Source organism: Oncorhynchus masou, chromosome 18, assembly GCF_036934945.1.
Source record: "Oncorhynchus masou masou isolate Uvic2021 chromosome 18, UVic_Omas_1.1, whole genome shotgun sequence".
Lineage (NCBI taxonomy): Eukaryota > Metazoa > Chordata > Actinopteri > Salmoniformes > Salmonidae > Oncorhynchus > Oncorhynchus masou.
Window position 1 is genome coordinate 8129750 of NC_088229.1, and position 14832 is coordinate 8144581.

Genomic DNA, 14832 nt, shown 5'->3' on the forward strand with positions numbered 1-14832 from the left:
GGAAGTAGCCATTGGTGGGGACACTCAGGATGAGATTGATTTCACAGGAAGTGAAAGTGTTGATGAAAATCCGTTGTGCATAAAAGTCAACGAACTGAAAGTTCTGTTTGTCTCTGAGATGTTAATGTGTTGTGGGCTTCAATACGATTCGGCAGTGATAAAGTGTTGTTACTAGCATTGGTCCTGTTGTAACGCCATGGTAAAACATGAATCAATCAAAGGATATCAAGAGTCAAATCTATTTCTACTCAGTCAATTCAGGAAATCAGTCGATATTAGCAGTACAAAATGATATGTTATCGAATTAACTAAATGATATGTCATCAAATTAACTCCATCTTATTCATCACATCTCATACATCTAAATTCCACAAAACTAACCCTTTCTTACATTCGACGGTGTCAGAGATAAAAGGAACACACCAGAATGGGCAGAGTTCTCCTCTGGTCTGGAAGGTGTTGAGGAGACATTTACATAGACAAGATGACGCTTGAGTGCTGCAATAAACACACACACACACACAGACACGCCTGTGTCTTTACATTTATGGACCACACCCGATATGCAAATGTTGACATGCAAAATGTAATCTATATCACGCCACTATATGCCACGTTGTGTGCTATGGATGTGTCATGGGTATGGTTGGGAGTTTTTCCTTCCAGGTCAAATGGTGCTGAAGGTTTACCATATAATGAATATATATATCTGAATATAATTAAAGAGTCACTCTGGGATTGGTTCATCAATTTTTGTAAAAAAAAAATGTAACTTAAAAATATGATTTACTGTATAGCCATTGATTCTTGAAGAATATAACTTGTAAATGCCTCGTGGGCATAGACAACCTACACCTTGCTGTCTATTTTACTTGACCTCTGACCCCCTAACCTCTCAGGGAGTGTGGGCGATGCCATCTCTGTGATGAAGCCTGACGTATTCGTGTCAGATGATGGAGGTTACACCTGGCTACAGGCCCTGGAGGGACCTCACCACTATGCCATCCTGGACTCGGGTGGACTCCTGGTGGCCGTGGAGCACTCTGCTCAGCTCATCAAAGACATCACGTCTGTGTGTCCATAAGAAGGGCTCTGTTCTAAGTAGTGTAGTATATAGGGAATAGGCCAGGGAGTCATTTCAGAGGGTGATGCAGGTAGCCTGGATCCCAGTCTCAGGCTATTCTGCTGTAAGACAATACTGGTATCCAGGCTAGAATGCAGAGGCCTCAAAAAGAGAGCAAGAACTGAAACATCTGCTAGGGCTTCCATAGAAAACCACGTTCCGATTTAACTCTCCCCGTGGCAAATGTTCTGACGTAGGGTAATGTGTTCTTTCCTGTCAGGTTTTCCACAGACGAAGGCCAGTGCTGGCACGTTCACCAGTTCACCAGCGATCCCATCCACTTCACAGGGCTGGCGGTGGAGCCGGGGGCGAGGTCTATGAACGTCAGTGTCTGGGGCTACAGAGACTCTCTGCTCAGTCAGTACTGGGTATCTGTCACCGTTGACTTCCGAGAGCTGCTCACTAGAACCTGTGAGTACCAGGAGATACAATTAAACACTTCACACTACTTAGCCAACCTGAGCTGCACTGTATTGGCCTGGTTACACATCCGCGTAACCAGTCTAAAGGAAACTGATGTAATATAGATGGGACTGACTGGGGTTCAAACCTGGTTGTCTTTCACACCTCAAAGAACTGTGTCGGCCCGCTGAGCAAAAGCCTCATGTCTGTTTCTCAGGCGAGGCCCAGGACTACGTGCAGTGGCTGGCACACTCTGATGACATCAGCGACCCTAACGATGGCTGTATGCTGGGTTACAAGGAGAAGTTACTGCGTCTAAGGAAGGCCTCGGTCTGCTGGAACGGACGGGACTATGAGGTCAACAAGCAACCCACCCCCTGCCTCTGCACCCTGGATGACTTTCTGTGGTCAGTGGTTCAATTACTTCAACTGTTGTTTTGTAAACTGTAAATCCATGGGCATATTGCAGTTGTGTATTGTACGGGAGAATAGATTAGACTAGATTAGATTCAACTAGACTAGATTAGATTAAACTAGATTAGAATAGATTCAACTGGACTCGATTAGAATAGATTCAACTAGAATAGATTCAACTAGATTAGAATAGATTCAACTAGACTAGATTAGAATAGATTCAACTAGACTCGATTAGACTAGATTCAACTAGACTAGATTCAACTAGACTAGATTCAACTAGACTAGATTCAACTAGACTAGATTAGAATAGATTCAACTAGAATCTATTCTAATCTAGTCTAGTTGAATCTATTCTAGTTGAATCTATTCTAGTCTAGTTGAATCTATTCAACTAGAATAGATTCAACTAGACTAGATTCAACTAGACTAGATTCAACTAGACTAGATTCAACTAGACTAGATTAGAATAGATTCAACTAGAATAGATTCAACTAGACTAGATTCAACTAGACTAGATTAGAATAGATTCAACTAGACTCGATTAGAATAGATTCAACTAGACTAGATTCAACTAGACTAGATTCAACTAGACTAGATTCAACTAGACTAGATTCAACTAGACTAGATTCAACTAGAATAGATTCAACTAGAATAGATTCAACTAGAATAGATTCAACTAGATTAGACTAGATTCAACTAGACTAGATTCAACTAGAATAGATTCAACTAGAATAGATTCAACTAGACTAGATTCAACTAGACTAGATTCAATTAGACTAGATTAGAATAGATTCAACTAGAATAGATTCAACTAGACTAGATTAGAATAGATTCAACTAGAATAGATTCAACTAGAATAGATTCAATTAGACTAGATTCAACTAGAATAGATTCAACTAGACTAGATTAGAATAGATTCAACTAGAATAGATTCAACTAGAATAGATTCAATTAGACTAGATTCAACTAGAATAGATTCAACTAGAATAGATTCAACTAGACTAGATTCAACTAGACTAGATTCAACTAGAATAGATTCAACTAGACTAGACTAGATTCAACTAGAATAGATTCAACTAGACTAGATTAGAATAGATTCAACTAGAATAGATTCAACTAGAATAGATTCAATTAGACTAGACTAGACTAGATTCAACTAGAATAGATTCAACTAGACTAGATTAGAATAGATTCAACTAGAATAGATTAGAATAGATTCAACTAGACTAGATTCAACTAGAATAGATTCAACTAGACTAGATTAGAATAGATTCAACTAGAATAGATTCAACTAGACTAGATTCAACTAGACTAGATTCAACTAGACTAGATTCAACTAGACTAGATTTAGAATAGATTCAACTAGACTAGATTCAACTAGAATAGATTCAACTAGAATAGATTCAACTAGAATAGATTCAACTAGAATAGATTCAACTAGACTAGATTAGAATAGATTCAACTAGAATAGATTCAACTAGAATAGATTCAACTAGATTAGAATAGATTCAACTAGACTAGCTTAATTTATTTTGTTCAGGTCAGCACATCAGAAACATACAAACAATTCACAATGTTGTCTGTCCCTGTCCGTCCCGGTCTATCCCTCCCTCCCGCTCTGTCTCTCCCATCCTGTTTGTCTCTGTCCCGGTCCGTCCCGGTCTATCCCTCCCTCCCGCTCTGTCTCTCCCATCCTGTTTGTCTCTGTCCCTGTCCGTCCCGGTCTATCCCTCCCTCCCGCTCTGTCTCTCCCATCCTGTTTGTCTCTGTCCCTGTCCGTCCCGGTCTATCCCTCCCTCCCGCTCTGTCTCTCCCATCCTGTTTGTCTCTGTCCCTGTCCGTCCCGGTCTATCCCTCCCTCCCGCTCTGTCTCTCCCATCCTGTTTGTCTCTGTCCCTGTCTGTCTATGTCCCGGTCTCACCCGGTCTGTCCTTGTTTAACATGCTCCACGCTGCCCCACCTTTAGTGACTTTGGGTACTATCGTAAAGAGAACAGCTCTGAGTGTGTGGAGCAGCCGGACCTGAAGGGCCACCTTCTGGAGTTCTGTCTGCAAGGCAAGGAGGAGCTGCTGCAGACCAGAGGGTAAGGCTTTAGTCTCTGTGTTCCAACCTGGTTATCCTGTGCTTAACAAGACCGTGTTAGCCCACTGAGTGAAAGCCTAGGCATTAGCTTGGGGATGCTAACACGAGCCTTCCAAGTCTCAGACAAAGCTACTCATCACACAAGTGTGGCTCACCGAACCACCTCCATTAAGATACACGACTGACCACTAAGCATGTCCTCTTGGTCCACAGCTATAGGAAGATCCCCGGGGATAAGTGTGAGGGAGGAAAACAGCCAGAGAGAAAAGAGATCGACCTCAGTAAGAGGTGTGTCAGTGATCTGCTGGGACCTCAGGAACGACAGGTTGGTGGAAATATATGTTAGCAAATCTCATTGGTCCTGGTCTATGATGGACCATAATCCAGTGGTAATCTGGTGAGTTTTGACTCCTAGCAGAAAAGCAGTCAATTAAGATCCAGTTGAATTGGGTCATAATGACATTCTATCAACCAGTTTAGCCTGCTGGGGGTGGAGTCAAAACTCCCCAGACTACCAATGGATCTCATTGGTCCTGTTATGTAATAATTGACCACTGCAACATGACTATGGAGGTGATGCTGCACCACTGTCAGTAGCAATGTTAACATGACTTTCTTATTTGCTGTAAGTCTTACTCTACTCTCTCTATCTCTCTCTCTATCTCTCCGCTCCTACAGATGGACGGCCATCTGTCCAGCATTATGTTGTTTTAGATCTGGTCAGTAGAGCTGTTTCTATGATTCATTATGTTGTTTTAGATCTGGTCAGTAGAGCTGTTTCTATGATTCATTGTGTTGTTTTAGATCTGGTTCTGTTTCTGCACCCATCGTAGTGACTGTTTTAATCATTGTGCTGCTCGCAATCATAGCTGGGGTCCTCATTGTCAAGAAGTATGTCTGTGGTGGCAGGTCAGTAGAGCTGTTTTTATGATTCATTATGTTGTTTTAGATCTGGTCAGTAGAGCTGTTTTTATGATTCATTATGTTGTTTTAGATCTGGTCAGTAGAGCTGTTTTTATGATTCATTATGTTGTTTTAGATCTGGTCAGTAGAGCTGTTTTTATGATTCATTATGTTGTTTTAGATCTGGTCAGTAGAGCTGTTTTTATGATTCATTATGTTGTTTTAGATCTGGTCAGTAGAGCTGTTTCTATGATTCATTGTGTTGTTTTAGATCTGGTCAGTAGAGCTGTTTCTATGATTCATTATGTTGTTTTAGATCTGGTCAGTAGAGCTGTATGATTCATTATGTTGTTTTAGATTCAGTAGAGCTGTTTCTATGATTCATTATGTTGTTTTAGACCGCTTGATTCATTATGTTTTTTTCCTGTTTTTATGATTCATTTAGAGTTACGTTGATTCATTATGTTGTTTTAGATATCATTCTAAAATGGATTAAATGAATAAAATCCTCATCATTATGTTGTTTTAATCTACAGTAGACTATGATTCATTATGTTGTTTTAGATCTGTTTTATGAAAACCACATAATGACAAAAGTGAAAAGTAGAGCTTTTTTAATTTTTATTTTATTTTTATCAATTACACACAAAACCACATAATGACAAAGTGAAAAGTTTTTTTAATTTTTATTTTATTTGTATTTTTACAAATGTATAACTAATAATAATAATACCTTATTTACATAAGTATTCAGACCCTTTGCTACGAGACTCGAAATTGAGCTCAGGTGCATCCTGTTTCCATTGATCATCCTTGATGTTTCTACAACTTGATTGGAGTCCACCTGTGGTAAATTCAATTGATTGGACATGATTTGGATAGACAAACACCTGACTATATAAGGTCCAACAGTTTACAGTGCATGTCAGAGCATAAACCAGGTCATGAGGTTGGAAGGAATTGTCCGTAGAGCTCCGAGACAGGATTGTATGGAGGCAATAGATCTGAGGAAGGGTACCAACACATTTCTGCAGCATTGAAGGTCCCCAAGAACACAGTGGCCTCCAACATTCCTAAATGGAAGAAGTTTGGAACCACAGACTCTTCCTAGAGCTGGCCTCCTGGCGAAACTGAGCAATCGGGGGAGAAGGGCCTTGGTCAGGGAGGTGACCAAGAAGCTGATAGTTTCTCTGACAGAGCTCTAGATTTCCTCTGTAGAGATGGGAGAAACTTCCAGAAGGACATCCGTCTCTGCAGCACTCCACCAATCAGGCGGAAGCCACTCCTCAGTAAAAGGCACATGACAGCCCGCTTTGGAATTTGCCAAAAGACACCTAAAAGACTCTCAGACCATGAGAAACCAGATTATCTGGTCTGATGAAAGCAAGATTGAACTCTTTGGCCTGAATGCCAAGCGTCACGTCTGGAGGAAACCTGGCACCATCCCCTTTGGTGAAGCATGGTGGTGGCAGCATCATGCTGTGGGGATGTTTTTCAGCGGCAGGGACTGGGAGACTAGTCAGGATTGAGGCAAAGATGAATGGAGCAAAGTACAGAGAGATCTTTGATGAAAACCTGCTCCAGAGCGCTCAAGACCTCAGTCTGGGGTGAAAGTTCACCTTCCAACAGGATAATGACCCTAAGCACACAGCCAAAACAATGCAGGAGTGGCTTCGGGACAAGTCTCTGAAGGTCCTTGAGTGGCCTGAATACTTCCCGAAGGCACTACATCCACAAAGAAGTGCAGAGAGCAAAGGAGCTGATCAGTAGTTTAGGGGAGAGCAGTAGAGAGCTTCTAATGATCCGAGCCAAGCTATACTGACCCAAGCCAAGCTATACTAAGCCGGTTACTCATGCACCCTAGTTTCTGGCACAACAATCATGTGAAAGGGGTTTAAGGGGCTCAGTGTATCTGTGTTTTGATTGGCTCCCCCAGGTTCCTGGTACACAGCTACTCTGTCCTACAGCAGCATGCTGAGGCCCAGGGACTAGACGAACCCCTAGACAGCAACTGCACTCAGACCAGAAACATGGCCAACTTCCACGACGATTCAGACGAGGTAATGTTACCATAAAAACACTTACACGTCCTTTTTGTTTGGTTATTTGTGTGTCCTTAGCACGTACTGAACAGATACAATATAGGTCAATACTTGGGTATGGGAATGGCCATCTCTCCATTGCCTCAGTGTTTTCTCTAGTCCTTTCTGTGAAAAGTCCACTTTCATAGAAATGTTTTTGTTCTCTGTGCTTCTGTAGGATCTTCTGGAGTAACAGGTTGAACATGCAGCTCCCAAGAGGACCTACTCGTTTCTGTCTGTCCTTTACAACCCAGAGACTCCTGCAGCTACAAGAGGAATCTAGTCTTCTGTCTGTCCTTTATAACCCAGAGACTCCTGCAGCTACAAGAGGAATCTAGTCTTCTGTCTGTCCTTTATAACCCAGAGACTCCTGCAGCTACAAGAGGAATCTAGTCTTCTGTCTGTCCTTTACAACCCAGAGACTCCTGCAGCTACAAGAGGAATCTAGTCTTCTGTCTGTCCTTTACAACCCAGAGACTCCTGCAGCTACAAGAGGAATCTAGTCTTCTGTCTGTCCTTTACAACCCAGAGACTCCTGCAGCTACAAGAGGAATCTAGTCTTCTGTCTGTCCTTTACAACCCAGAGACTCCTGCAGCTACAAGAGGAATCTCGTCTCCTGTCTGTCCTGAGGCTCACTGCTCTACATCGAAGAACACGTTTCTTCTATCTGTACAACCAGAGGCTCTTGCTGCTGCTCTCTTCTTCACTTCCTGCTACTTCCTCCTTCCCTCCCTCCACCATGACCCTTGACCTCTAACCCCTGACCTTCCAGCGCCTGGCAGAGAGTTGTTCCAGTGCAGTTCTCATCAGTGAGGTATCCAATGAGGCTTTGTGATCTGAGTGAGACACAGCCAGAATTCAGCAGGAGAGCAGAGGTCCAATCGGGTTGCTATGGTTGATTTAAACAAAACATTTATTCTCCAAGTTCCTTTTCTGTTGGGATGGAATGGTGTGATGGTTCTAGAATGCTGGTGAATCTGGAATCATGGAACTGTTGTTTTAGAAGCTGTTTTATGGTCTTTGGGAGCTTCTCTTAATATCTACTGTAGCTAGACTCTTCAAAACAAGTGACTGTAAACAGCACCATGATGACATTACGGGTTATACATGCCTCTCCCATTGCTTGGGACTGGGGATCTTGGGGAATATTACGTATACGTTTCTATTGAAGACATGTCCATTTCCCCTCCCCTGCACTTATATAAAGATTTTTCATTGATGTGATTCGGGGTTGGGACTATGGTAAATAGGTTGTAGTTGGTTACGGTGGCTTGGTAAAATTATTCTACCAAGCCACCCTATTCTTAACTATTTTTAACTTTTTAACTATTTTGCCTAAATGATAAGATGCAAGTGGAAATATTTATAATAATTTAAAGTTGGATAGCAATAACATGTTTAGATCCACTGTATCAACACGCTAAGCTTTCATAGCAGGAATCAACCTCCTCCTTTAAACTAAAGGGATGAATCCTAACATGAGGATTGTGTACCTAATTCAAACATTCACCTTCTAAATCATGCATTGATGTCAATGGTGTGAAAATTTTTTTATTTTATTTTTTTAACTCAAGTTATGATTTGGCTATATTAGAACAATAGAATAAGTCTATCTAAACATTGTATGCAGTTGGGACTGCCTAAAGCAGTAAAAAACAACAACATCTGTTTAGTTTGAGTCAGAGGGGGGGTGTAGTATACAAATAGCTATTCACCTCATGCCTCCTCATTTCTCTACACAAATGATGTTTAATATGTTGAGCTAATCCTACACTAGTGAAAGTAGACCCCAATGTGAAGGAAGGACTATAGGAATCAATTGAACGTAAACACAGGCGCTAAGGCCACTTTTTTTTAGAAATTTAATAACTGTTACATAGATCTGGACATCTTTAACGAAGCCATTTTTTTGTTAGAAGAAATTGTTTTATAAGCTTAACAACGTTGTATGGATGTCTAGCAGTTTTACCACTGGCGTGTCTGTGTTCAGTGTGTAGAACAGACCTCTTGTCTGTATGTACTGTACGCTCCTATCTGAATATGATGAGCTAATACTACTGAATTACACATTTTTATTGTGGTCATCACATTACCTGAAAAATGTCATAGACTTAAGTTTCACCTAGACTAGGGTCATTCAAGCCTCGGAAGCCCATTTTGGAACGATGGCCTTGGGAGACTAGGGTCATTCTAGCCTCAAAAGCCCATTTTGGAACGATGGCCTTGGGAGACTAGGGTCATTCAAGCCTCGGAAGCCCATTTTGGAACGATGGCCTTGGGAGACTAGGGTCATTCTAGCCTCAGAAGCCCATTTTGGAACGATGGCCTTGGGAGACTAGGGTCATTTAGCCTGGAGCCCATTTGGAACGATGGCCTTGGGAGACTAGGGTCATTCTAGCCTCGGAAGCCCATTTTGGAACGATGGCCTTGGGAGACTAGGGTCATTCTAGCCTCGGAAGCCCATTTGGAACGATGGCCTTGGGAGACTAGGGTCATTCTAGCCTCGGAAGCCCATTTGGAACGATGGCCTTGGGAGACTAGGGTCATTCTAGCCTCGGAAGCCCATTTGGAACGATGGCCTTGGGAGACTAGGGTCATTCTAACTGGGAGTATACACCTGACAGGCGGTTTCCATTTGTTCCTAATACTATAGTCAGATACAATTGTTTTTAGAATAATACATGTACAGAGTAGAAGCTAAATTTACACTTCTTGTAGGCTTGAAAGTTGGAAAAACCAGGCGCTGATGATGGCTTCCCATTTGAACTAGACTACTTTAGATACTGTGGAGTCACATGATCTCTCTCTCTCTCTCTCAGTAGTTTGCCGTTTTAAAACATTTGTTGCGCCATCCTTTCCACTTCCTCTCTCTTCTGTTGTCTTCTACGTCCCTTTACATGGTGAACTGGTATTTATTTAGAATGATCTGATTGATTCGGAGTGCAGTAATGTAACTTATTGTGTGGATGGTTATACAAATCAAATCACATTTTATTGGTCACATACACAAATGCTTGTAAAGTGTCTAGTAGAGGGGGTAGGGTCTGTCTTTGAGGGTCTGTCTAGTAGTGGGGGTAGGGTCTGTCTAGTAGTCTTTCTAGAAGGGGGGGGTCTGTCTAGTAGTCTTTCTAGAGTCTTTCTAGGGGTCTAGGAGGGTCTGTCTAGAGGGTCTGTCTAGGAGAGGGGGAGGGTCTGTCTAGGAGGGTCTGTCTAGTAGAGGGGTCTGTCCTGTGGGGTCTGTCTAGGAGGGGGAGGGATCTGTCTAGGAGGGGGGTAGGGTCTGTCTAGGAGGGGGGTAGGATCTGTCTAGTAGAGAGGTAGGGTCTGTCTAGTAGAGGGGTAGGGTCTGTCTAGGAGGGTCTGTCTAGTAGAGGGGTAGGGTCTGTCTAGGAGGGTCTGTCAATTTTAATGATTCCATTCCTTGAATTCAAACCAATAAGACGTTACATGTTGACCTGCAATACCAACAACCCTGTTGTTTTGTAGAATAGCCCTCAGACTTCTCCTCTACCCATAATGCAATGGGAACAACATAACCCAATTTAATTGTACTCCTGATCATGCAATATAGCTTTGTGTGTCCATTGTGAAACAGACAAATGCAATGTTTCATCCAACCTATATTTGGTGTTTGGTTTGTACATTACTGTACCCACATTTGCAGAGGATTGAAAGAATTAGCGAAATCTGAATTGGCAAAGCCAAGCAAACACATACTGTAGCTGCTAAAAGACGAGGAAGACACTTGTTCTGAATGATTAATTCATATTTAAATCATGAAGGTTTTATGTATTGAGATTTTACATTTTAAAATAGCTGTATAAAGTTATAATACAATGTGAGAAAGTTCTGGAATCGTTACATCTTTGTATCTGCTGTGTAGTTCAATATATTTGAGGTGATTTTGCTTTGGGTTATTGGCTAATAAATCAACTTGTTCCTTTGATAAGTTTTCTGCTCATATGTGTATATATATACATATATAATATATATATTGCATAAGAGTAGATTTTATTTTGTTAATGTTCAGAAAAACAACTTGATACAAGAATGTAAAATCAAACCTTAACAGATGAATGGTAAATAATGTGACATTACATTATCAGTCTGTCATCTTTATAATAAAGATCGAAGATTACTGCATTACAGAGAAATCTTCAAACTATAAACATCTCAACTTCAGATTCTGTACAGAAAGTTTCCCTCAGAAGAAACTAACTATTGTCCATTCTGTAGCACAGGCCAGGGCTTTGTAGACCGCATTAGTTCCTCCAGTTCTTCCTCTGATAACACTGTTCCCATCTGTCCATCTGCTCGTCTTTCTCCTCAACCTTCTCCGACACATTGTCCTCTGGATCTTTCTCATCTTCCTCCTCCCTAGAGTTAATTTTTGTCCTGAGGTGGGTAGTGAAGCCAGAGGAGCAGGGCTGTTTCCAATAGACATGGGTCTAGGGCAATCCTCCCCTCCTTGGGTATCAGACTCTGGCTGGTTAGGAGGACCAAGGCACCGGTGCCACTTCCGTTGGGTGGCATGGCTGGTGTCCTGTGCTGCTGTGTCCAGAGCCAGGCAGCTGCTGCCTACCCTGTCCCACCTCCACCCCCAGGTTGGACCTGTTGCCTACCCAGTCCCCCTGTTCCTCCATCCCCAGGTAGGGCCCGTTGCCTACCCTGTCCCACCTCCACCCCCAGGTTGGACCTGTTGCCTACCCTGTCCCTCTGTTCCTCCACCCCCGGGTAAGACCTGTTGCCTACCCAGTCCACCTGTTCCTCCACCCCCGGGTAAGACCTGCTGCCTACCCTGTCCCCCTGTTCCTCCATCCCCAGGTTGGACCTGTTGCCTACCCTGTCCCCCTGTTCCTCCACCCCCAGGTTGGACCTGTTGCCTACCCAGTCCCCCTGTTCCTCCATCCCCAGGTAGGGCCCGTTGCCTACCCTGTCCCACCTCCACCCCCAGGTTGGACCTGTTGCCTACCCTGTCCCCCTGTTCCTCCACCCCCAGGTTGGACCTGTTGCCTACCCTGTCCCCCTGTTCCTCCACCCCCAGGTTGGACCTGTTGCCTACCCAGTCCCCCTGTGCCTCCACCCCCGGGTAAGACCTGCTTGCTACCCAGTCCCTCTGTTCCTCCATCCCCAGGTTGGACCCGTTGCCTACCCAGTCCCTCTGTTCCTCCATCCCCAGGTTGGACCTGTTGCCTACCCTGTCCCTCTGTTCCTCCATCCCCAGGTTGGACCTGTTGCCTACCCTGTCCCCCTGTTCCTCCACCCCCAGGTTGGACCTGTTGCCTACCCTGTCCCCCTGTTCCTCCATCCCCAGGTTGGACCTGTTGCCTACCCTGTCCCCCTGTTCCTCCACCCCCAGGTTGGACCTGTTGCCTACCCTGTCCCTCTGTTCCTCCATCCCCAGGTTGGACCTGTTGCCTACCCTGTCCCCCTGTTCCTCCACCCCCGGGTAAGACCTGTTGCCTACCCAGTCCACCTGTTCCTCCACCCCCGGGTAAGACCTGCTGCCTACCCTGTCCCCCTGTTCCTCCATCCCCAGGTTGGACCTGTTGCCTACCCTGTCCCCCTGTTCCTCCACCCCCAGGTTGGACCTGTTGCCTACCCTGTCCCTCTGTTCCTCCATCCCCAGGTTGGACCTGTTGCCTACCCTGTCCCCCTGTTCCTCCACCCCCAGGTTGGACCTGTTGCCTACCCTGTCCCCCTGTTCCTCCACCCCCAGGTTGGACCTGTTGCCTACCCAGTCCCCCTGTGCCTCCACCCCGGGTAAGACCTGCTTGCTACCCAGTCCCTCTGTTCCTCCATCCCCAGGTAGGGCCCGTTGCCTACCCTGTCCCACCTCTACCCCCAGGTTGGACCCGTTGCCTACCCTGTCCCTCTGTTCCTCCACCCCCGGGTAAGACCTGTTGCCTACCCTGTCCCCCTGTTCCTCCACCCCCAGGTTGGACCCGTTGCCTACCCTGTCCCTCTGTTCCTCCACCCCCGGGTAAGACCTGTTGCCTACCCTGTCCCCCTGTTCCTCCACCCCCAGGTTGGACCCGTTGCCTACCCTGTCCCACCTCCACCCCCAGGTTGGACCTGTTGCCTACCCAGTCCCCCTGTTCCTCCATCCCCAGGTAGGGCCCGTTGCCTACCCTGTCCCACCTCCACCCCCAGGTTGGACCTGTTGCCTACCCTGTCCCCCTGTTCCTCCATCCCCAGGTAGGGCCCGTTGCCTACCCTGTCCCACCTCCACCCCCAGGTTGGACCTGTTGCCTACCCAGTCCCCCTGTTCCTCCATCCCCAGGTAGGGCCCGTTGCCTACCCTGTCCCACCTCCACCCCCAGGTTGGACCCGTTGCCTACCCTGTCCCTCTGTTCCTCCACCCCCGGGTAAGACCTGTTGCCTACCCTGTCCCCCTGTTCCTCCACCCCCAGGTTGGACCCGTTGCCTACCCTGTCCCTCTGTTCCTCCACCCCCGGGTAAGACCTGTTGCCTACCCTGTCCCCCTGTTCCTCCACCCCCAGGTTGGACCTGTTGCCTACCCAGTCCCCCTGTTCCTCCATCCCCAGGTAGGGCCCGTTGCCTACCCTGTCCCACCTCCACCCCCAGGTTGGACCTGTTGCCTACCCTGTCCCTCTGTTCCTCCACCCCCGGGTAAGACCTGTTGCCTACCCAGTCCCCCTGTTCCTCCACCCCCGGGTAAGACCTGTTGCCTACCCTGTCCCCCTGTTCCTCCACCCCCAGGTTGGACCCGTTGCCTACCCTGTCCCCTGTTCCTCCATCCCCGGGTAAGACCTGCTGCCTACCCAGTCCCCCTGTTCCTCCACCCCCAGGTTGGACCTGTTGCCTACCCTGTCCCCCTGTTCCTCCACCCCCGGGTAAGACCTGTTGCCTACCCTGTCCCCCTGTTCCTCCACCCCCAGGTTGGACCTGTTTGCCTACCCTGTCCCCCTGTTCCTCCACCCCCGGGTAAGACCTGTTGCCTACCCAGTCCCCCTGTTCCTCCACCCCCGGGTAAGACCTGTTGCCTACCCTGTCCCTCTGTTCCTCCACCCCCGGGTAAGACCTGTTGCCTACCCTGTCCCCCTGTTCCTCCACCCCCAGGTTGGACCTGTTGCCTACCCAGTCCCCCTGTTCCTCCATCCCCAGGTAGGGCCCGTTGCCTACCCTGTCCCACCTCCACCCCCAGGTTGGACCTGTTGCCTACCCTGTCCCCCTGTTCCTCCACCCCCAGGTTGGACCTGTTGCCTACCCAGTCCCCCTGTTCCTCCACCCCCGGGTAAGACCTGCTGCCTCCCCTGTCCCACCTCCAGGTAAGACCTGCTGCCTCCCCTGTCCCACCTCCAGGTAAGACCTGCTGCCTCCCCTGTCCCACCTCCAGGTAAGTCCTGCTGCCTCCCCTGTCCCACCTCCACCCCCAGGTAGGGCCCGTTGCTGCCTCCCCTGTCCCACCTCCAGGTAAGACCTGCTGCCTCCCCTGTCCCACCTCCAGGTAAGTCCTGCTGCCTCCCCTGTCCCACCTCCATCCCCAGGTAGGGCCCGCTGCTGCCTCCCCTGCTCCACCCCCAGGTATGGCCTGCTGCCTCCCCTGTTCCACCTCCAGGTATGGCCTGCTGCCTCCCCTGTCCCACCTCCACCCCCAGGTATGGCCTGCTGTCTCCCCTGTCCCACCTCCACCCCCAGGTATGGCCTGCTGCCTCCCCTGTTCCACCTCCAGGTATGGCCTGCTGCCTCCCCTGTCCCACCTCCACCCCCAGGTATGGCCTGCTGTCTCCCCTGTCCCACCTCCACCCCCAGGTATGGCCTGCTGTCTCCCCTGTCCCACCTCCACCCCCAGGTATGGC

General features: G+C 46.8%; 2 protein-coding genes and 1 long non-coding RNA gene across 4 annotated transcripts in view; 2 read left to right on the forward strand and 1 right to left on the reverse strand.

The window, feature by feature from the left end:
- Positions 1-8090, forward strand: part of LOC135503892 (sortilin-like) — a 33356-nt gene extending 25266 nt beyond the window's left edge. The window contains exons 12-21 of one of the 2 annotated variants that reach the window (XM_064922072.1): positions 900-1068; positions 1344-1534; positions 1743-1932; positions 3909-4025; positions 4238-4349; positions 4703-4723; positions 4842-4933; positions 6864-6987; positions 7187-7236; positions 7291-7309. In XM_064922072.1, coding sequence (XP_064778144.1) covers positions 900-1068; positions 1344-1534; positions 1743-1932; positions 3909-4025; positions 4238-4349; positions 4703-4723; positions 4842-4933; positions 6864-6987; positions 7187-7201 — 1031 coding nt within the window. In that variant the 3' untranslated portion in view covers positions 7202-7236; positions 7291-7309. Of the gene's footprint in view, positions 1-899; positions 1069-1343; positions 1535-1742; positions 1933-3908; positions 4026-4237; positions 4350-4702; positions 4724-4841; positions 4934-6863; positions 6988-7186 lie in introns of both variants that reach the window. The other variant, XM_064922071.1, reaches the window with a different exon arrangement.
- Positions 8091-10196: 2106 nt separating this feature from the next.
- LOC135503900 (uncharacterized) lies at positions 10197-11178 on the forward strand. The gene is made up of 2 exons (XR_010450017.1): positions 10197-10230; positions 10327-11178. It is a non-coding gene; the product is annotated as an uncharacterized LOC135503900 (long non-coding RNA).
- A 93-nt stretch (positions 11179-11271) lies between these two features.
- On the reverse strand, positions 11272-13551 carry LOC135504863 (uncharacterized). The gene is made up of 3 exons (XM_064923764.1): positions 13311-13551; positions 11952-13051; positions 11272-11436 (listed from the first exon to the last, which is right to left on the reverse strand). The coding sequence occupies exons 1-3, from the start codon at positions 13549-13551 to the stop codon at positions 11272-11274; spliced, it is 1506 nt and encodes a 501-aa protein (XP_064779836.1).
- Between the last annotated feature and the right edge of the window lie 1281 nt (positions 13552-14832).